The following is a 22,897-nucleotide window of genomic DNA, read 5'->3' as shown; positions in this document are numbered from 1 at the left end:
GAGGCTTTAACGGTGCATGAGTCAGCCTATGGTTCTCCTACACCTACAGCATAGCTGGGAAGAATGTTGCGTTGGCATGATTTGAACCTACATGGAATTACTATGCGATAAACTGCAAGTCACAGAAAGGTGGGTTTATTCTAAAACGGGTAGTCCCAATACTTGATTCTGGCTGGTTACCATCACGTGACCGGTGTAAATTTCACCGATAACCCACACCTAGCCTCGATAACCCACACCTTCAATCACTTTCTATCATTCACAGCTGATCTGTAGCTGTACTGGGAAAGGGGAGCGCTTGATTGCCTTACAAACCCATGCCGTGCGGGCGTCTAAGCACCGCCCGCCGCGCCCGGCTCATATGACTGTGAATGTGTGGCTCCAGGCAGCCCCGTAAAGACATCAAGCGCTATTCTCCCGTCACATAGCCTACTTGCCGAGCACAACAAGGAAGTGATGTGGCTCGCTCTGTGGTGCAAAGCGTAGTTACTTTTGTGAATTCAATAGTTTTATTAGGTTAATATTGCTATATGTTTGTAACCGTTTTGCCGAGGGTCTTCTACCCCCCCCAGCCATTGTAAAATACCCGGTAAGCTGGGGCCTCGAGTGGCTTATTGCTTAAATATATACCTTCCTGTGACAAATGAAAATTATTTTGTCAATCATAATTTTGTTCACTCCGAACTTCCTAGCATGCATTCCAAAATAAACCATGAGTTAGCTGTGTGGTGTGGCTCCTACAGTACTGTACTTACCCGCTCACTGTTTCTGTATTTCTCCCATTTCTTCACCATCTTCAGCCATTTCTCCACTCTCTCTATCTCCAGCTGCTTCCGCTATGAGGATGACAGACATGGTATGGTATGGTCATGGTATCTTCACAATTTGCTTATAATAACAGCATTTTTCTAGTTTTCTTTCTTTCTGTCTTTCTTTCAGTCAAATTTCTGGAAGTAATAATGAAAACAATCAACTGTAGCTGCTTCTGCTCTCTCTGCTAGTATTCATCACAAGTACTGTACCAAGTGCCTTCCAATAGCATGAAGATAAACCCTCCAGACTGTTCCAGTGATGTTTTCCTCGACTAAATCTAAGACGAAAAATGTTCGTCGACTACCTTTTTTCACTGACGAAAACTAAATGGGAACTAAAACTAAGACTAAATGTATTGACAATTTCGTCAACAGATAAAAACTAGACTAAAATGTTAGGAAGGGACTATTGGACAAGAGTTCCAGTATAAGTCATTTTACAAATTGGTTGCATGCTGAAAATAGCAGATCTACAAGCTCACAACACGTCGCGCTGCAACATGTTGTGAGCTTGTAGATCTGCTGTGTAAAATCAGTCATTACGACAGCATCAAGTCGACTAAAACTAGACTAACACTAAAACATTCCAGGTGACTAAAATGTGACTAAAACTATTCAAGAGAAATTTGCTGCCAAAAACAACAACTGCACTGTTCCCACTATAGTCATCTGAACCTCTGTTCTCACAGAGGTTCAAACGTTCAACGTTATAATTATTGTTTATTGAAACCAATCAATCAGGAGAACGTTGGGGCTGAGTGAGGGAGCAGTTCTGGTGAGGCAGAGCGACAGTGCCAGGTTAAGAGACATGCCTGAGGATCACGTCTCTGAAAGTGGATAGCTAGAGAATTTGATGTTCCGTGAAGTCACCCACCCACCCAACCAACGAATCACACATGCTGCACACATGCGCGCGCACACACACACACACACACACACACACACACACACACACACACACACACACACACACACACACACACACACACACAGGCACAAACAAATCTCTAACGTTGATCTCATCTCAGATCCACTCACGCACACCCTGCAGACACACACACACACACACACACCCCCACGTTGTGAGAGGTAAGATAAGTTGTAGAAACACAAACAATTTCCCCCAATAGTATTGCGATATATTGCAGTACTGCCAGTGGTGAAAAGTAACTAAGTACGTTTACTTAAGTACTGTACTTAAGTACAATTTTGAGGTATTTGTACTTTACTTGAGTATTTCCAATTTCCAGTACTTTTACTGCAGCCCAAATAACACAGATAATGGCAACATGTTGCCTTACCTTCTCTTCATGTGCACTAGGGGCCGGCAATTCCTCCTCACTGCGGAGAGGACAGGTTGTATGAGGACAATCAACCCAAATATATATAGAAACCGACATTTAGAAACAGACATGTTAACACAGACAGGAGAATGCAGTGAGACATGTTAACACAGACAGGAGGATGCAGTGAGACATGTTAACACAGACAGGAGGATGCAGTGAGACATGTTAACACAGACAGGAGGATGCAGTGAGACATGTTAACACAGACAGGAGGATGCAGTGAGACATGTTAACACAGACAGGAGGATGCAGTGAGACATGTTAACACAGACAGGAGGATGCAGTGAGACATGTTAACACAGACAGGAGGATGCAGTGAGACATGTTAACACAGACAGCAGGATGCAGTGAGACATGTTAACACAGACAGGAGGATGCAGTGAGACATGTTAACACAGACAGGAGGATGCAGTGAGACATGTTAACACACAGACAGGAGGATGCAGTGAGACATGTTAACACAGACAGGAGGATGCAGTGAGACATGTTAACACAGACAGGAGGATGCAGTGAGACAGGGGGATGCAGTGAGACAGGGGGATGCAGTGAGACATGAGGATGCAGTGAGACAGCAGGATGCAGTGAGACAGGGGGATGCAGTGAGACAGCAGGATGCAGTGAGACAGGGGGATGCAGTGAGACATGTTAACACAGACAGGAGGATGCAGTGAGACATGTTAACACAGACAGGAGGATGCAGTGAGACATGTTAACACAGACAGCAGGATGCAGTGAGACAGGGGGATGCAGTGAGACAGGGGGATGCAGTGAGACATGAGGATGCAGTGAGACAGCAGGATGCAGTGAGACAGGGGGATGCAGTGAGACAGCAGGATGCAGTGAGACAGGGGGATGCAGTGAGACAGGGGGATGCAGTGAGACATGAGGATGCAGTGAGACAGCAGGATGCAGTGAGACAGGGGGATGCAGTGAGACATGAGGATGAAGTGAGACAGCAGGATGCAGTGAGACAGGGGGATGCAGTGAGACAGCAGGATGCAGTGAGACATGAGGATGCAGTGAGACAGGGGGATGCAGTGAGACATGAGGATGCAGTGAGACAGCAGGATGCAGTGAGACAGCAGGATGCAGTGAGACAGGGGGATGCAGTGAGACAGGGGGATGCAGTGAGACATGAGGATGCAGTGAGACAGCAGGATGCAGTGAGACAGCAGGATGCAGTGAGACAGGGGGATGCAGTGAGACATGTTAACACAGACAGGAGGATGCAGTGAGACATGTTAACACAGACAGGAGGATGCAGTGAGACATGTTAACACACAGACAGGAGGATGCAGTGAGACATGTTAACACAGACAGGAGGATGCAGTGAGACATGTTAACACAGACAGCAGGATGCAGTGAGACAGGGGGATGCAGTGAGACAGGGGGATGCAGTGAGACATGAGGATGCAGTGAGACAGCAGGATGCAGTGAGACAGGGGGATGCAGTGAGACAGCAGGATGCAGTGAGACAGGGGGATGCAGTGAGACAGGGGGATGCAGTGAGACATGAGGATGCAGTGAGACAGCAGGATGCAGTGAGACAGGGGGATGCAGTGAGACATGAGGATGAAGTGAGACAGCAGGATGCAGTGAGACAGGGGGATGCAGTGAGACAGCAGGATGCAGTGAGACAGGGGGATGCAGTGAGACATGAGGATGCAGTGAGACAGCAGGATGCAGTGAGACAGCAGGATGCAGTGAGACAGGGGGATGCAGTGAGACATGAGGATGCAGTGAGACAGGGGGATGCAGTGAGACAGGAGGATGCAGTGAGACAGGGGGATGCAGTGAGACAGGGGGATGCAGTGAGACATGAGGATGCAGTGAGACAGCAGGATGCAGTGAGACAGGGGGATGCAGTGAGACAGCAGGATGCAGTGAGACAGGGGGATGCAGTGAGACAGGGGGATGCAGTGAGACATGAGGATGCAGTGAGACAGCAGGATGCAGTGAGACAGGGGGATGCAGTGAGACAGCAGGATGCAGTGAGACAGGGGGATGCAGTGAGACATGAGGATGCAGTGAGACAGCAGGATGCAGTGAGACAGGGGGATGCAGTGAGACAGCAGGATGCAGTGAGACAGGGGGATGCAGTGAGACAGCAGGATGCAGTGAGACAGGGGGATGCAGTGAGACATGAGGATGCAGTGAGACAGCAGGATGCAGTGAGACAGCAGGATGCAGTGAGACAGGGGGATGCAGTGAGACATGAGGATGCAGTGAGACAGGGGGATGCAGTGAGACAGGAGGATGCAGTGAGACAGGGGGATGCAGTGAGACAGGGGGATGCAGTGAGACAGGGGGATGCAGTGAGACAGGAGGATGCAGTGAGACAGGGGGATGCAGTGAGACAGCAGGATGCAGTGAGACAGGGGGATGCAGTGAGACAGGAGGAAGCAGTGAGACATGTGGAATTGACTCACTGCATGAATCCGAAGCGGTCTGTGGCTCTGTAGATGCTGTAGTCAGCATCCTCCCATGGGTCAATGTCCACCCCCTCCTGCCTGCCCTGAGAATACGCACGCACGCGCGCACACACACACACACACGCACGCACGCACGCACGCACGCACGCACGCACGCACACACACACACACGCACAATGAATACACTCAGTGGGAAAAAAGCTTTTCGGCATGAGATCGACTCGAGATTTTTCGGTTCCTTCTTTCTCTCTCAGTTCACTTATGGCTCAAAAGTATGTGTCTTTCCAAGTTCTCGTTCTTTGCCACCAATGTGCATTTGTTGCTGCTGGTGAGACAACAGAACTTGATAGTAGTATAGTTTAATTTATTTATTATTTATTTATATCTCGGCTACATTTAAAACGAGGGCCCTCAACTGTATACGAGTTGAAATAATGGTGATGATGAATGATGATGATCAGGGGCGGCCTTAAGGATCGGAAGGCCCCGTTCATGACGTCATCATTTTAATAATTAATTGAAAAAAAAAAAAAAAAAAACAATTACAACCAAACAACACACTATACTACTATTTATTTTTTCAAAAAAGGGAGGCCCCTGGAGACTCGAGACAATTGAAACGATTGAAACATACTGTATATAAGGCCGCCACTGATGAAGACGATGACGTGTCTCATGTATGGTACCCACTATTGTTCGGCTGAGATTTCAGTTCCTTTTTCTTTCCTTTCCAAGTTCCCATTTTTCACCCTTGCTGCGTATCCATCTACTGATGGATAGATTTGAATTTGCCCACAATATTTATGTCAAGGTTTTCCACTCATTTGTCACCACCATGCACATCACACCACACCACACATTGTCCTCGTTTTTGCGTCTTCATCAAAGGGCATTTCACTCATAAGGTAAAAGATATTACTTCATTTTTCATTCATTTGGACACATCTAAAATCTCTCTCAAAAGGTTTCTACATTGTACACATGTGTAACACATGTCTACATTCTACACATGGCTTGGTCTTAAAAGTGACAGTACTGGGTTTTCTCATCAAATGGTTCTTTGGTCTCAAAACGTACAGTCCTTTATTCTGGTAACTATTACTATATTCATCTTAGCATTATTATATATTTTGTATTTATCATTTACCATTCGACATAACAGAAAGAATATTCATGGGATCTGTTCCCACGCGTGCCTGCACCACACAGGCGCACACACACTACACATGCGTGCAGCGCGCCCACGTGCGCATGCCCCGCCATCCAGCACCAGGCAAGTTTCATCTCTAGTCAAAACCAGACCACACACCATGCATAATCTCACATACGTTACCATAAATCACATGTAATGTCCAATCTGCCTGTTGTGTCCAACAAGCAACAACAATGGTTAACTGGCCGCTCTCTGATCGCAAGTCCATTTAGATCTCCCATGTTGATGCGACAATGCGTATTGTTGACCCAACAGATAGAGACACTTCGATCTCTCCACAATACCCATATGCAATAAAGAACAACACACATGTTCATAATAGTATTATTATTGTTTCTATGCATAATAAATGCACAGTATAAAGTTTGTTTTTTTTGTTATGAGAAAAGACAACATGTGGCTCGATCTGCAAGTCTCTGTGGTCAGAGAGAGAGAGAGAGAGAGAGAGAGAGAGAGAGAGAGAATAAAAAAGAGTGACAGAAGGAAAGGATGAGAAATACTATAGATGAAGTTAGAGTGATAATTTTCATGTAGATAGGCAGGCACTTGCAAAAGGAAGGACCCCTGGGGCCACTGCAGAAAGCTGCTGAAGGAAGCTAAAAATACCTTTCTAATAATGGAGGCTCTTTAGACACACACACACACACACACACACACGCACACAATGAGAAGAGGACAAAGACAGACAGAGAGGAGATAGAGATGCAGGTGGTGTTATGATAATGCGACCCTTATGAGAATGAGAATATATGATGTACAGTGTGACATTGTGAAACAGGGGAAACTGGCAAGAGTCTGACCGAATCTCAGAAAAGCTGCAAAAACAAACAGCCGTGCACGGATGCATCGGCAGCAGGACGTCTGCTCAGCTCTCTTCCCACGGGAGCCGCGAGTCCTGCTCGCTATACTTGATCTATTTGCCAGTGCACTGCGGCTCGCGGAGGGGTCTCTCTGCGTAGGTTTGGTTGCCTCAGGGCCTCAGGAGGGGTCTCTCTGCATAGGTTTGGTTGCCTCAGGGCTACAAACCCCCAGCGAGACAGAGAACTCCCACTGACCCCTATAGAAATGTCCCCAGGAGCAGTGGTTCTCCTGGAGGTTCCAGCAAATCGAGTTAATGTAGCATCAAAAGCTGTTTAACCACCAGAACCAACCCAATTCTATGCTTTTGGCTATTTAAAAATATCTTTATTCTACCAAATATAAGTACCCGTATTGTCCCGCATACAAGACGACTCTGATTATAAGACGACCCCCATTTTTGAAGACTCATTTGTGGAAAATTAACATTGAATGTCAAATAGTCTAGTCCCCGATTATAATACCACCCAGTTTTTTAGGATATTTCCATTGGGGAAAAAAAAAAAACATACGGCTATACTATACCCTTATCCCTTTAAAATAGTTCAAATAACCGATCTACAAGCTCACAATGTCTCGAGGTAGATCGGCTAGTGTAACTATTTTAAATTGTTTTTCAAAACAATACAAAATGGCAAATGCATTTAGGGATAAGGGATAAAGGTGGCGCAAGATGAAGCCCTGGCCTATAGTCTCGTATTCAAGCCAGCAGGGTAAATACTAAATAGTTATTTTGGAACAACAATTCACACCCTTTTGTCCAAAGTTCTTCCCAGTTGAAAACGATTGAAAGCTTATGATAGGCGTAAATGCAAAAGAAGTGTTTGTGTATTTATAAAACACAAAGACAGACTTAACCACTTTCAACCCAGCATCCCTAGCTTGGTCAAACACACACACACACACACACACACACACACACACACACACACACACACACACACACACACACACACACACACACACACACACGCGCGCGCGCGCACGCACATGCACAGTGCACACACGTGTGATGCACTATCCGCTACACATGCAGGGTCACGTGCTGCTACAGGTACACTGTTCACAACTCCAAAACACACACACATGTGAATCTGCATTCTCTTTCTCCCCTCTGTCCTTATTAGACCGGCTGTCGCCACTTTTAACCATGTGATTTTGCACATTATCGTGCACGCGCTGTGAACTCTTCCTCCTGCATTGGGCAAACGATAATACACAACAAACAAACAGTGAATGTAAGACTACGCAACAATAAGAACCATTATTAAAATGTTCATAATTGACATTGTGCTTTTTTGGCGAAGAACTGTACATGTTTGGAGCCTCACTCACCGTAGCATACTTCAAGATGATCTCAGCACGTTCTTCTGCGATGAGCGTCTCAATGTCTTTCTTCATGTCAATATCTGAGGAGACATGCAGCCACAGTATTAGCCGAATTTAATCCATTTTCCTTTTGGTGTTTTGAGAATTATGTTACACTTTAGCTATTGAAAAATAGCAGATCTACAAGCTCGAGAGTGCCGCGCTACGAGCTTGCAGGTCTGCTATATTTTTTTTATCCTGAAAATGTGGTGCAAATCATTGAATATATATTCTTTCAGGACTCCCTGGAAGAACATATTTCCAGAAGGGGGTCAGCGGCCAAATACAGATAATTCTTGGGGTCCTTGACATGAAAAAGGTTGAGCACCACCGACACAGAAAACTGTCATGATTTAGAAGACATTTTGTAGAATCTAAATGAGAATCTAAATGAGATGTAATTGCTGGTGTCCACAAAGCAAAACATGGAGTGTTCATTTAAAAGTCAGAGAGTAGAAGTGGCCCTCAGCAGTCACCGTCATAGACAGGGGATGTTATTATAATGTCACGCTCCCAGTATCTCTTGTACCAACCACCAAGCTTCCTGTGTTTCCAGCCAGCTCTCTGGCCACCGGGGTGTGTGTGTGTGTGTGTGTGTGTGTGTGTGCGACTGTGCGTGCGCGCGTGCGTGCCTGCGTGCGTGCCTGCGTTCGTGTGTCCACTGCTCATTGTGCCACTGAATCCACTGTGCGACACTAAAACAGAGTCTGCTTTTTTTCCTCTTTCTTTTTTTGTTATAGAATGATTTAAATTAAAACATTTAAAAGGCAAACATGTGCTTAAATTACAAGCAGAATTCACTTAAGAGGAGCTCCGTGGCAGCTTACCACTTGAGACATGGATTGTGAAAAGGTTTGACTCAGCATTAGACATGCATGCAGTCCTACTGTTTTTAAGTGGTGGAACCACTTCATTAAGTAGCTTTGTGTGTGGCTGCCTGCCTGCCTGTGTCTGAGCACGAAAATAGCAACAATATTTGGTTGGTTTTCAAAACCAAGTGTCACTGTTGTGCAGCCTAACACACACATTAACTGTATACAGTATATGATTTCATTACAGTACAGTACAGATTTCAGTACAGTACAGTACAGTACAGACCCCCTGGGGACCCCCACACGGTAACTCTGTCATTTCACCCTGGGCGCGTTCCTGCGGGTCTGGAAATTCTGGGGACCCCTTCCCGGCATACCCCCACATGGAGTTGCACCACTTACTTCACACAGGTGTGGATTGTGTGTGGGCAGCGTAGCTGGCAACCCCATAAATTCGGCCATAACCACTTGCCCAAATGTGCTCAAATGTGCTGACCTCATCACATTTGTGATTATGGCCTTTTTTAGCCCAAGGAGTGTTTTTCGTGCAAAACTAATGCTTGGAATCGGTTCAGAATCATGAAATACTAGTTTCACCTCTAGTTTGGCCATAGACGTGAGTAGGGCACAGGGCATCAAGATTAAAAGGTCAAAGGGGTCAATGACCATCACCCACAAAATACCACAGAAAATACCTATCAGACCCCTATATAGTTTGGCCATAGACCCCCTAGCCATAGCCACATGTGCTGACCTCATCACATTTGTGATGACGGCTATTGACGTTTTTCAAAATCATGAAAACCCCCTAGTTTGACACGTCACATGCTACTTACAGCATAATGAAATTTTGTGTTGTGCCAAGGCCCACAACACATCATAGGGCAAGGGCCAGGCGTCTCCCTCAGCCAGCACAGGTGTGGCTGATTCCAATCAGCCCAGCTGCTCCACAATCACCATCAACAGAGGCTGCCAATATAAGCTGCTGAGAGCCGGCGCCCGACGCTTGGACGTTGACTACTGTGGTTAGTATAACCGGCAGTTTAGATTCCGTCTCTAGCGTGTTTGTCATATTGTAGATCTTCTATTTTTGCTTTAGAGAGTTTTTGTTTTTGTTGGTCTGCTGTTTTTGTTCTAACTTTGTTCCTCTGTTTTGTTCCAGGCTCCCTCCACAAACCCAGTGTCTCCCAGCTCCACCGCTCCTTCCCAAACACTCTGGATTTCCCTCTAGCCCCTTTCGGGACCTTTCAGCAGCTGTCAAATTCTCCTAGGGTGGTTGAATATAAACCAATGTGGCATATGTTAGTGGACATCTTTACAAACACATTGGTGAAGACAATTCTTGGTAAGAAATGTATTCCCAGATTTGACATTATACTGATAATTGTCCCTGACTGAGTCAATAGTTATCTCTTAAGATAACGGGTATCTATTAGGATTTGCCTACAGTATGTACTAATGTACATACTGTAGGCAAATCTTAATAGATACGGTGCGACAGTACAATCTAACTAATAGATTTAATCAATTATGTGTACTACAGTATATGCTATTTTTGTGTTGTATGATGCAATGCATATACTGTAGTAGGGCTTAAGTGGTTCATCAGACAATCGGATCACATTTATTTTCTGTGTTGATTCGTTCACATATAAAATTTTAAACAAATGATCCCAACAATGTGGTCTTGGGACCAGGATAGGGTCAAGTTGGGACCAGGGTATAGGGGTTGGGATCCACAACTTTATGCTACACTGCTACAGAACTTAGTAATAGAATCCAACCATGTGTCCACGCAGTAACATCTGCAGTGTTCATTTAACTCTGAAAGTATACAGTATGTTTACATTACAACAGAAACATTTAACTGTAAAGAGTCCACTTTTACACATCATGTAAAAGCCATTATTAATCCTTCCACACTGAGCATTGGTTCATGCAAGGTCAACGGCCAAAGAACTGAATGCCAAGTGTCTGCTATACTGGCAGGCCATTAAGTGACCGGTGGTTAAAGTTACAGAACTATCTGTGGGGACCTTTCAGTGCCTCCTCAGGACACAGTATTGAGTGTACTGTACCACTGTTGATTTCGCCGACAAAATGTTCCACTACCTTTTTCCACTGACGAAAACGACATGGAAACTAAGCTATGATGACTAAATATAGACTAAATATACTGACAATTGTCAACAAATAAAAACTAGACTAAAATATTAGGAAGGCACTAGTGGACAATTGAGATCCAGTATGAGTCATTTTACACTTGGTTGCATGCTGAAAATGGCAGATCTACAAGCTCACAACACTTCCCTATTTACAGCAAGTGTGAAAACAGCCGTTACGACAGCATCAAGGCCCGCCAAAAAGCATTGTCGACTAAATCAGCTGTAGATTTAGTAGACTAAAATCTTATGATATTTAGTCCCTAAAACATTCCGGGTGACTAAAATGTAACAAACGAACTATTCAAGAGACTATGACTGAAATTAAATCTAAATGTCCTGCCAAAAACAATACTGTACTGTACCACTGTTTCTCAAACAGTGGGTCGGGACCCATGTTTGGGTCGGACCTTTTTTTTATGGATGGATCTTCTTCTTTTTTTCTACATTTGAAATATATGAAAAGATTAATTAAAAAGATTGATTGAAAACAATCAATAAAAAACAATCCCAACATTCTTCAAAAGTATTCATGAATAAAATCAAATAATTTCCATGAATACAAATGTAAAAAGTAAAAGTAGCAGATTTACAGTACTTTTACAAGCACGGTACTTATAAACTATAAGTCATGTGTTGCAGGTCTAGCACCCTAGCAAATATACAGTACAGAGACAAAGAGACAAATCAGTCAGAGTATCCTGGAACCAAACCTCAGTTATTTTGGCAGATTAACTCCATCTCATTTGCATATATATTGTATGCTATCCTACAGTAAATTATGGTTCTCTTCGCCGTGGTATTGGACAGAACGGTACAGGATGACATGATACAATATAGCTATATTTATCAGGTACTAATATTATGGTACGGTATGGCTACATTTCTGTCTTGTCATGACCAGGAAGAAAACTGCTTTATAACTGGAGCCACTGGGCTCAGTGGACTGTCATGAAATGACTCTCCAAACAAAGCAAAGTAATTAATCCCAGATAATCCACATTCTCTATCGGGATGCTTACAAATGGAGGTCCCAGAGTTATACAATCTGGACACACCACGGGATGCACACTATAACGATCTGGATTAAGGAATAGGCCTATATCTCTAAAGCAAAATCGTGCAATGAAAGTGTTCTATTCCCAACCTGGATGCAGGAGGATTTGAGAACAAAGACTATTGATTGATTGATGTGTGCCCAACCCTCATGGGTTTATAAGACACCCTTTCACAATTGCATTTACAGCACGTTTACATTACATAATTCATTATATTACAACTCAGATTCATACAGAGTACTCTGTCTTCTTTCCCAAGCTTGACAAATAAGATCTGCCCTTTGAAAAAGGTTTTTGCCCAAGTCCCTTTGGCAAAACATATCTCCATTTTTACGTAGTCCTTTAAATCTAGGAAATCTCCACAGATGGAAGACATTTTATTAACCAAAATATCCCATAGGCCTGTCATCATATTTAGAGCAGTAAAACAAAAAGTTAACTTAGTGAAAAAGACTACGGTATATGCAGTCTACTAGACAGCTAAGGCTTGACAACAGAGTCAATACCACATTCAATGAAGAACTTCTATTGAACTGCTGTGGCTAATGGCTTTCCAATCCTGCATGTTCAGAAACAAGAGGAATACAGTACAAGGGAACACAGTACAGCAGCATGGCATGGAGAAGTATGGTTTGCAGTTTGGCAGCACATTTTGATTTTAGTTTTAGTCATACAGTAGTCTCTTCAATAGTTTTCATTTAGTTTCAGTCACATTTTAGTCACCTGGGATGTTTTAGTGTTTAGTCTAGTTTTAGTCGACTAAATATCATAAGATTTTTATCGACTAAATCTACAGTTGATTTAGTCGAAAATGCCGTCGTAATGACTGTTTTCTTTACTTGCTGAAAATAGCCGATCTACAAGCCCACAACGAGTTGTGAGCTTGCAGATCTGCTATTTTCAGCATGCAACCAAGTGTAAAATGACTTATACTGGATCTCTTGTCCACTAGTCCCTTCCTAACATTTTACGTTTTTATTTGTTGATGAAATTGTCAGTATATTTAGTCTTAATTTTAGTCATCATAGCTTAGTTTTCATTTAGTTTTCGTCAGTGGAAAAAGGAAGTAGACGGACATTTTTCGTCTTGGTTTTAGTTGACGAAACCAACACTGATGGTTTGGGATTCTGACTCCCTAACACAGCTACAGAAAGAACCCATTACAGATCGATGGTGAAGACAAAGCATCTGCCTTTTGTGGCTTTTGCTGCTATAGTAGTATGGAGGCGTTTACAGGTCAAAGAGACGGAGCTGTAATCAATTACAGATTGTCAGCAGTCACAGATGTAATCCTTTTGCTGATACGTCAATACACATTCCGCACAGGCACAGCCAAGTGTGTCCTTGAGCAAGACACCTACCCACTAAATCACAACTTGCTCTGGATTTAAATGTGTCAGCCACAAGACTAAATTGCTAACATGCACACATGCGCCGATGTTTGATTGCATAGTGGCCTTGCCCTTTAACATCTACCACAGTGTGTGGTATAGTGCACTACAGGATCCAAGCCCATTGGTCCCATGCCCCAATTCACCAACCGAGGCAGCAAAGTGGTAAAGAACCCATGTGAAAAACTGTCACTGTCACTTGACGAGGGTTTGATGTCAAAATGCAGGTTGTGATTTGTCTGCCAGTGGGCCATTTGACCACTCTGAGTTACAGTCACACTAGCTCTGACCATAGCTCCAATGCGTTGTATGTAGAGCTATGTGTTACCGATGACTTCCGGGGCTCGCATGAATGCAGACCAGCCTCTCGTCTTTAGCGTAAATAAAAAGAACATTTTTGCTACTCACCAAAACAAAGGGAGGGTTGCGTCATTAGAAAGCCTACTTTCCTTAGTGGAAGCACGAGAGGCTGGTCTGCATTCATGCGAGCCCCGGAAGTCATCGGTAACATATAGCTCTAAATAGCCAACGCATTGGAGCTATGGACCAAAGCGACAGTCACACTAGCCCATAAGGGTAAAAACCTCCTCCATGGCCCACATCTGTGTCAGAATGTGGGTCAATCAGGCTAAATTATTCAGTGTATGGAGTCTGCATCTAGCAGACGGTCAGTGACACAGATAAAATGCAGCGGTGAAAACCCATGGCTAGTCAGTGGTGTGCTGTGGATCCTTTTAACTAGTAGGGCTGTGTGCATGAAGCTCATTTGAATTGCATGTGGGGGGGGGGGTGTGCGACGGTGTGTGCAGTGTCTGAACTACCGCCCTGGACAGCCCTATACCGCCAGCTCACCACTGCCCATGGGGCCGCCACAGTTCTCTCAAAGGAACATGGCGACGGCAAAAATGTTACGTTACACGCGCCGGGCGGACATGACTAGATGAAGAAGATGGGCAGGGGGCCATCCGAGTTCCTCTTGGAGGACACCGTTACTGAGTGACGCTGTGTACAATAAATCGTCACAAGCATCCTCACCGATGTTTCAGAACAGAAGCTGAAATGGGAAAATAAGCAGTGGGGAGGCGTTTGTTTTTTTGGCACTTGGAAACTCTTTCAAATCTGACCTATCATATTCTCTTAGCCATAAGGCAGACGCAGCGTGTGGTCAGCAGACTAAATCATAGAGGCCTTCAGGGGTTCTGGCCCGATTCCTGGGTTGAAGGGCGGTGGCCAGCACCAATGACATCCCTATAGAGTCCACTGTCCAGCATGCAGCTAGTGTCGTTTAATATCACACGAGACACACACACACACACACACACACACACACACACACACACACACACACACACACGCACATGCATACACAAAGTGCACAGACTGCACATGCATTACACACGCACTACACACAAAGTGCACAGATGAATACATCTGCACCTCTCTCTCTCTCTCTCTCTCTCACACACTCACACACACACACACAGCACATGCATTACACACGCACTACACACAAAGTGCACAGACTGCACACACATGAATACATCTGCACCTCTCTCTCACACACACACACACACACACACACACGCACTACAGAGTACACATTATTGTGTTAGCAGTACCACAAGTCCAAAGTGCAATTCACACACAGGCACAATTTGAAAACAAGTACCGGTAGCATATGCTCTCTCTCTCTCTCTCTCTCTCGCACACGCACGCACGCACATCACTTTCAACCATGCCTGCCTGCATGCATGAATGGTTGGTTGGTTCCTGCTGTCATTTTCCTATTAATAGACTGCAGTGATAAGTGTTAGGTCTGTGCACTGACTGCATGTTAACAAAGGGCATCGCTCCAACAACAATGAGTTTTCAACAATTTAATTCCATCAGGCCTGCAGCATGCACAGCCAGGGGTCAGGGATGGAACGATGCAGATCGTGCATGAATGATGCTGGCGAGTGGCGACATAAGATATTTTTTTTTAACGAAAAAAAAAAAAAACGTAATAATTATATGGACTGATGGAATGCAATAATGTCATTAAAACCGAGAAGCGCGTTGCACACACCGCGTGGACACTGGTGAGCCTTCATTCTCATTAGAAATAACGGCATGACAGCGAGCTATGCGGGTTATATTATCTCTCTCTCACATAAAGGCAAAAACAAAACAACCGCTATGTACTTACCGTTTTCTTTCGGGTGTCTCTGCGCTAACCGTGCAGCAATAATAAGGCTTCGATACGTCCAGGCATTCTTCCCTTTGTGGCGACGCTCACCAATCTCTCATCCAGTCACAACAATAGTCGTTCTTCTCTCTCTCTCTCCTCCACCAGTACGTCAATCCATGATAGGTTACAGTCAGAGTGAGAGGAGAGGGGGGGGGGGGGGGGAGGGGATGGGATGGGGGGGATAGGGGAGGAGAGGAGAGGGGAGAGGAGAGGAGAGGGGAGGGGATGGGGGGATAGGGGAGGAGAGGAGAGGGGAGAGGAGAGGAGGGGAGAGGAGAGGGGAGAGGAGAGGAGAGGAGAGGGGATGGGGGGGAGAGGAGTGGAGACGGCGTACTGAGCAGGCGCGGCAGCGTGGCATAAATAAACCTAGGGACGGTCACTGACTGACAGGCTGAGGCTGCAGAATTTAGGCTACATGATTAAAACAGAAAAATATATACCGGTAGCCTATATATATATATTTGATGGTAAAAAAAAATGGCGTGGTGACTACACACACACCATTGGAAACACCGCATTGTCCAAAGAAAATAATCAAAGTCTTTGTCTACATACAACAACAGAGTTTGTTTAGTTTGTTTGGGCCATCTTGAACTGGAACACAAGCCTAACGTACCGGGCCGGTAGTCAAATTTTACATAATGTATTTAGGATAATACTATATTATTATATTAGCTAAAACTCATTATGCTATGCAATGCAATAATGCAGCAAACTCATTTAGAAAACCAGAGGTTGCCTGACAACAAACCAGCCAATCAACGACGCTGTATCGCCACTCCAGGCAATGGGATGGGATTGTAGTATGAAGACCTAAAGTACGCTAGATCATGACCGATGTGTTTTCTATCCCCACAAATAGACTACCCAGTTTGTGAATCAATACCGCCCCCATCTGGCGGAGTCAGGTTAGGCTCTCATGGAAATTGCTCTCAGGAATAGCTCCACTGATTTGGTGGCCCATGTTACACTCTCAGGCTTCGTACACAAAGAACTGTGCTGTGCTCTGCCTATGCTTTTCCAATGGAAGTCACGTGGCTTGACCAAACACTTGTTTGATTGCCCCCGTCACACACAACTGGCTATAGTTTTATGTTAGAAATATTGTATGGGTCCCCAACATTTAGAAACTGCCGGATGCTAACTTGCATGTTGTCCAATATTAATAATTAGCATAAGCTGGGGTATCATTGACAACCTATATACGCAACATTTTCAAAATGTCAAATTAAGAGGGTTTTCATGATTCTGATTCCATTGTAGCTTTGCATGAAAAACACTACTCATAACAAATGTGATGAGGTCGATCAGCACAGTTGGGCAAGTGCCCATTATATATGGCCCTGTTTTTCATGCCAAATGAATGCAGAATAATGAAAATCCCCTAGTTTGACACATCACATAGCTACTACTTAAAAGCATAATGAAATTAATTGTATAGGTTGTCAACGATACCCCAGCTTATGCCAATTATGAAAATGTCCAGGTTCACATTCTGGCAAGTGGACTAAAACCTAACATCATTAGTAATGTTGGTTAACCGCACGCAGAATCCATATATGTCCAGACTAACGGGATGTCAAGAGTTCTGAAGAATTTGTTTCCAAGGTATTTCCCATTAAGGGCCGATTCATACTCCTATTTTACCGCTGTTTCGGCGCTGTAGTGCCGAAATGATTTCGGCTCGTCAGAAATTTTCAGTAGCACCGAAGAGCCGACTTTAGGACGGTACCCGCCCCCCCCCGAACCTCAAATGACGTCAAATTGTAGGCTTTACAGCGCCGAACCAACTTTTATTCGGCTCTAAAATAGGAGTATGAAGCGGCCCTAAGAAAACAATCTTTCCTCTTGGTCCATATATCTTCATCCATCGCCTACACAGGTTAATTACATAGCAATAAAGACACGTAATATGTGAATCATAAAATGCTTTAATGTTCTTTCAAGGCTCGATAAGTAATAATGGCATAAAACCACCACGGTGGCTTTTGGTCCACAAAAGAAAGTGCTCTTTGACGTGACATTGAAATGAATCGGTATTCTAATTGAACACAACAACATCTCGTGTTGAACAAATCCAGGCAGTGAGATTGACAGACAGACAAGATGCATAGAAACGCATGGCATACAGTAGAAACTGGCACACAGTATACAGTATACCAGGCTAACATAAAATAAACTACAACATTTCAGTGACAACAAATTAATTATGTGGTTCACCGTTACACTATGCTCAAGAAATCACACAGATAGGTAACATATTGTTTCTCTAACAATAGAAAATGGTTTAGAAAGTTGTTTTTTTTCTTTTAGCAATTCATGGCTTGAAACCTTTTGAAACGAGACTTTTTCAAACAGGACGACAAATTGAACTCGAAACGTGTGGCAGTTGAGGGTAACTCATACTTTGCCCTAGAATGGCTCTTGTTGTTACATACAGTATGTACAGTATTTCACATACAGAGCATACATAGAACAGTCTGCTTAACTTCTATTCAGGTTGTAAATTGGCAGCCTAAATGTGATAAATACACGTTTTGTGCCAAAACTTTCACATCGATATAAAACTAGAGGACCATATTTCACTCCACGTCTTTGGGATTATTTAATGGGCGAGTACAAACGGAGCATTTATCACATCTAGGCCGCCAATTTACAACACGAATAGAAGTTAAGCAGACTGTTCTATGGCTATGTGAAATACTGTACATACTGTATGAAACAACAAGAGCCATTCTAGGGCTAACTCATACTTAGTTGTGCGCCGGGGGTTGTGCACTGAAAATAGTCGATCTACAAGCTCACAATGTGTTGCAGAGTGATGTGCTGTTATTTTCAGTGTGCAACACCTACGTGAAAACAAGCATAAATCATGGGTTATTCTCCGTGGAAGTTCAAAACCTTTTCAGTGCAATGTTTTTTGGACTATATTACCCAAAATGTAAAGATAGCCATCTCTCATGTAACATAAAAATCTACATAAATCATTGACAAAAATAAATAACATAAATAATCAATAACAAAAGACAAAAAGAGAAAATACAGACACGGTTATGCATTTCTCTGGAAAATACTTATATTCACTTTTCCATTCACAGTAAAAAATAAATAGGTTTTCAAACATCTATGCTTGGTGTTTTTGCCTTATTCAATCTCAGTTTCCCTTCACACTTGCTCTTTCTGACAGACTACATTTCCAAAATACTTACTCTAACTTATCTCAAATCCTTCAAAACCAATTGTCAATTAATGCATTTTTAAAATGTGTTTTTTAGGTAGGACAACAAGGGGCAATGCTAAGCCTGTAGCAACCTCTACTGGCAGAGGCAAGAACAAAGGTATGCACAATATCCTAACTATGACTTTTGCTTGTTTACTTTGTTTATTTGCCTGCTGTACTTGATACCTGATTTCTGTGTTCTAATTCAGCTGTGGATGTCAAGACTGTGTCAGCGGTGGTTGACGAGACTGCAGCTGTGGTGAGATTCTAATTATAGAATGAGTGTAATGGTCCTATGTCTCCATGCTTCACACTGAGCTGAATACATATGTAAATATTTGTCTATTGTGTTCTTTTGGATTCATGCTGCATGTTAACGGTGACTAATTGTGCTCTGGATCTCCTTGGATCTGAACTAAATATTGAATGTGGGGAGTAAAGTGGTTCTGTTTCATTACCTCAGAAGCAGGGTGCAGAATCAACTCTCCGTGAGGAGGAAGCGGAGTTGGTGGCGGAATCTGACACCCTTGCTCCCAAGCCTGCCACTGAGGTTACCTCCTCCTTCGCCCCTAAAGGGTTTGTGTTTGTGACCCCCGCTGGCCTCTACACAGTCAAATTTGAGCCGCTTACTCCACGCTCTGCAGTGGACGCCTTCCTCAGACTCAGGTTTGTGCCTTCCTTGACTCAAGAATCTTGAATTTTATCTTGTCACATGACTGGTTCGTGGACCTTGCTATGCGGGAAAAGTCAGTTCCCAAACCATGGATTGGAATTCTACTTTTAACTCTGCTTTCCCCCTGCCAGCTCAATTTTCCCGAAATTGAAAGTGGACGATGACTCCATCCCTGAAGAGAGTGAGTCTACCTGCTCAACAGGAACCAGCCAGCCACTCTCACCAAGGCTTTCCCCTGCTCCATGCATACCCACTTCTCCCTCCAGCCAGTCTCCTGAACCAGACCTGAGCTTCACTGTGTCTCCCTGCCCCGTTGTGCCATCTACACCCACAGTGGTCCCGGCCCATGAAAATTACACTCCAGACAGCTCAGTTGTTGAGGTGAACATCTTATAATGTGTCCATTTCTAAATGCTAGCTCTACATTGTCTACAAAATGACAGCAGCTAAGATGGGCCAGCCAGTTCTCAGTTGTGCTATATATCTAGATTTGTGTCTTCAGCTGTTAACCCTAATCTTAGTTACTCTAAATGCAATTAAATTATTCATCATTACTCTGAAGCACATGCTTGTCATTCAGTAACCAAATCTCTTGTGATCTGAGAGCAATTTCCATTAAAGCACCAATATGATATGGTTATTTGTGGGGATAGAAACACATATGGGAGACCCAAAAGAAATTGGAAAAGTTTGAATGCATCATTATAAAGCAAGATAATTTCAGTCCCAAACATGGTTTCTGTCTCAGACTGCAATTAGTTACCTCTGGGGACAGCATTGCCCCTGGTAGCAGCTGGTTGGACTTTGGCTCTGGCAGACTGTACAGCTGGTTGGACAACTTTGGCACTGGTTGTAGCTTGGGCTCGCTGTGGCTGGACAAGAGCTGTGCGGCTCCTGGTCATTCTTCCTACTACAGGCTTGTTTGGCTATGGGACAATATGGAGAAAAGCATAAGTAGAAGTCATTCAATGCTCATGCAAATTGACGTGACAGAGCTGGGTGGGGTTATGGAGTTACAAGTTACCTGCTGGTCCAGCTTTGTTAAATGGGTCTGTGGCACTTTCACTGCTGCCTGGTAGGAAGGAGGGACAATAACTAATTACCATAACAGTGCAACTTCGGTTAGCATTTTCAGCATAACAAATAAAAGTGTGGTGCATGCATTGAAAACAAGTATAGCTTTATATACATGATCATAGTGTGACAAAATCAGTAGTGCCACTTTATCTGGCTTTGAATGCCCCCTCACCTCACAGGATTCTTTGGCAACCAGAAGCTTTAGGGAGAATGAGTCTGTGGGGCGAAATAAGCCCGCATTAAAGGCCCCCTTACGTTCATTCTCCCTCTCCCTTTTCTCCTTCTCCTTTATTAAGCTCTTAGTCTCCTTCCATCTTTTAAGCATCTCCAGTCGTTGTGTGCCAGCCGAGTCTGTGCAGAAAATAAATTGTTACAACCAAATTTCCTGTTTTGACGGCAATATAATCTTGAATGTGAACAAAATGGGTAGGGTTTTAAGTTGCATGCATTTATAGTACAATCAAGCCTTACCTTTATCAGACTGTCCAACCGGTGGCGCCGTCTCCAGCTCAGGGAGCTGGCCAAGCTGCCTGCGGCTGTTGACGGCACGCTCCCAGTTCTCCTTTTGCGATTGTGATCTCCTCCGGGACATCTTCACCCCGAGCATCGGAACACTGACATCTCGCTCCCGCAGGTGAGAAAATTTGCCAGGTGCCTCCATATTGTCTGGATTCCTGGTACAGTCAGGTTAACAGGTGAGAAGTTAGGTAAAGATACAAATTTATATTTTAAAAACATTGTGCAAATATGCATTTCAGATTTAAGTTGCGCTTGTTACAGTTAAAATGTTAAGCTGGTGAGACCTCATGGTTTGTTTCGTTTATGGCCTACAGGCCTAGTGAAGTCGTGACAACGTAAACAACGGTGGATGGCGCCATCACCAAATTCTTAAGAATCTCAGCAGTTCTCCAGATAATTAACAAAATTCATGTTGCCATGTTGATAATGTACAGTATAATGTTGGCGTAATTTTACGCACCATTTCGTCCGATGTTTCCGGTCACAAGTTCACAACCCAAGAACTACTAGGACGTTCAAGTTTAGTTAACGACTAATTTAGGACAGTATGGTATAGTTTCTTAAAATACTATATTTATCATACCATATTTGCCCGACGACCTGTCCTAGATTCTAGGTCAGGCAAATAGAGGGTATGCGTGTGACATCAAACCAGGAAGTTATGCAGGAATGCCTACTGACTGGCAAAAAACTACTTTCTGGCCTTGACAACCCATGCATCCAAACAGAAAAGTCATATGTCATCGTCATTAAACAACGTTAAACTCACTTTTTGCATGTTGCTTTGACACTCGATGTGCCATTCACTTTAAGCATGCGCATACCCTCTATAGTCCTATAAGGTCGAAACATTGCATTTTGTAGCCTCTAAATAAAGTAAGTCTCGGAGCTCGTGAAACTACCAGTGTGCGGATGTTCTCTCTCTTCCTTCTTAAAATACTAACCCTGTCAAAAAGATATTCTTGGTACGAGTCGGGGTTAGTAAAATAAGTTCACTCGACACATTTGTGTTGAATGTGTCTTTCCGTGCTAACGGCTAGCAAGCGAGCAACTTATTTTTAACAAACTTGGTGACATTACGAAAATTAGTGGTAGTTTGTTTTAGATTGTTGGAACGGGTTTCAGTTCTTGGTTCAGTTGGTTGCATAACACGTCTTTACATCTTACCTTTAAAGAGTGGAAAATGGAAATTCTTGATCTAATGTTGATCGTTTGCGTGCTTCGTTGCTGTTTCTTCCACGCAGCCGTTTTCAAACAACAAAAAGGTGGTGATGTTTGAAGCAATCTACAGAGGCTTTTATTGACTGCACATGCTGTGTGCTGATAGGCTGCAGCTGGGTGCCTATTCTGGCCACGCTTGATTGATTGATTGATTGAAATATTTATTAACAGTTTGTAGAATTGACAGTACATTTTAAGCACAAACTCAATACAAAGACTGTTAACTGTGAGTGGACGACCCAATTAAGCATTACACTTGTTTACAACAGGGTCCACATTGTTCAATTCATCAAAACATTTAGAGACATACAAATAGACACTTAGACAGACAAAGTCACTAGTCAGATACAGTTGATAGTCAAAGTTACTTTAAGCAACTCAACTCATATAAACCAAGTATCCCAAACCATTAGTGTCACTCCCTTCACAGACGAGACAGGTTGCTTTCTTTACTGGTGGTTTATTAAGCACTTTCATCACTTAATGACCAATAACGTCAAACTGG

General features: G+C 43.6%; 1 protein-coding gene and 1 long non-coding RNA gene across 7 annotated transcripts in view; one reads left to right on the top strand and one right to left on the bottom strand.

Moving 5' to 3' along the window:
• The window catches only part of LOC310854955 (USP6 N-terminal-like protein), a 39,205-nt gene extending 23,406 nt beyond the window's left edge, over positions 1–15,799 (bottom strand). For 2 of the 6 annotated variants that reach the window (XM_083759727.1, XM_083759728.1), the window contains exons 1-3: positions 4,588–5,217; positions 2,114–2,153; positions 756–836 (exon numbers count right to left, since the gene is read on the bottom strand). In XM_083759727.1, coding sequence (XP_083615853.1) covers positions 756–836; positions 2,114–2,153; positions 4,588–4,802 — 336 coding nt within the window. In that variant the 5' untranslated portion in view covers positions 4,803–5,217. Of the gene's footprint in view, positions 1–755; positions 837–2,113; positions 2,154–4,587; positions 5,218–5,280; positions 5,357–5,923; positions 7,857–7,996; positions 8,071–15,640 lie in introns of those variants that run through there. The other 4 variants (XM_083759729.1, XM_083759730.1, XM_083759731.1 and 1 more) reach the window with 4 other exon arrangements.
• A 3,608-nt stretch (positions 15,800–19,407) lies between these two features.
• LOC310855189 lies at positions 19,408–20,209 on the top strand. The gene is made up of 2 exons (XR_014568968.1): positions 19,408–19,568; positions 19,707–20,209. It is a non-coding gene; the product is annotated as an uncharacterized lncRNA (long non-coding RNA).
• The last annotated feature ends 2,688 nt before the right edge of the window (positions 20,210–22,897 follow it).

The sequence above is a fragment of the Protomyctophum parallelum genome (assembly GCF_964188405.1).
Source record: "Protomyctophum parallelum genome assembly, chromosome: 2".
Lineage (NCBI taxonomy): Eukaryota > Metazoa > Chordata > Actinopteri > Myctophiformes > Myctophidae > Protomyctophum > Protomyctophum parallelum.
This window is presented reverse-complemented; position numbering and strand designations above follow the sequence as displayed.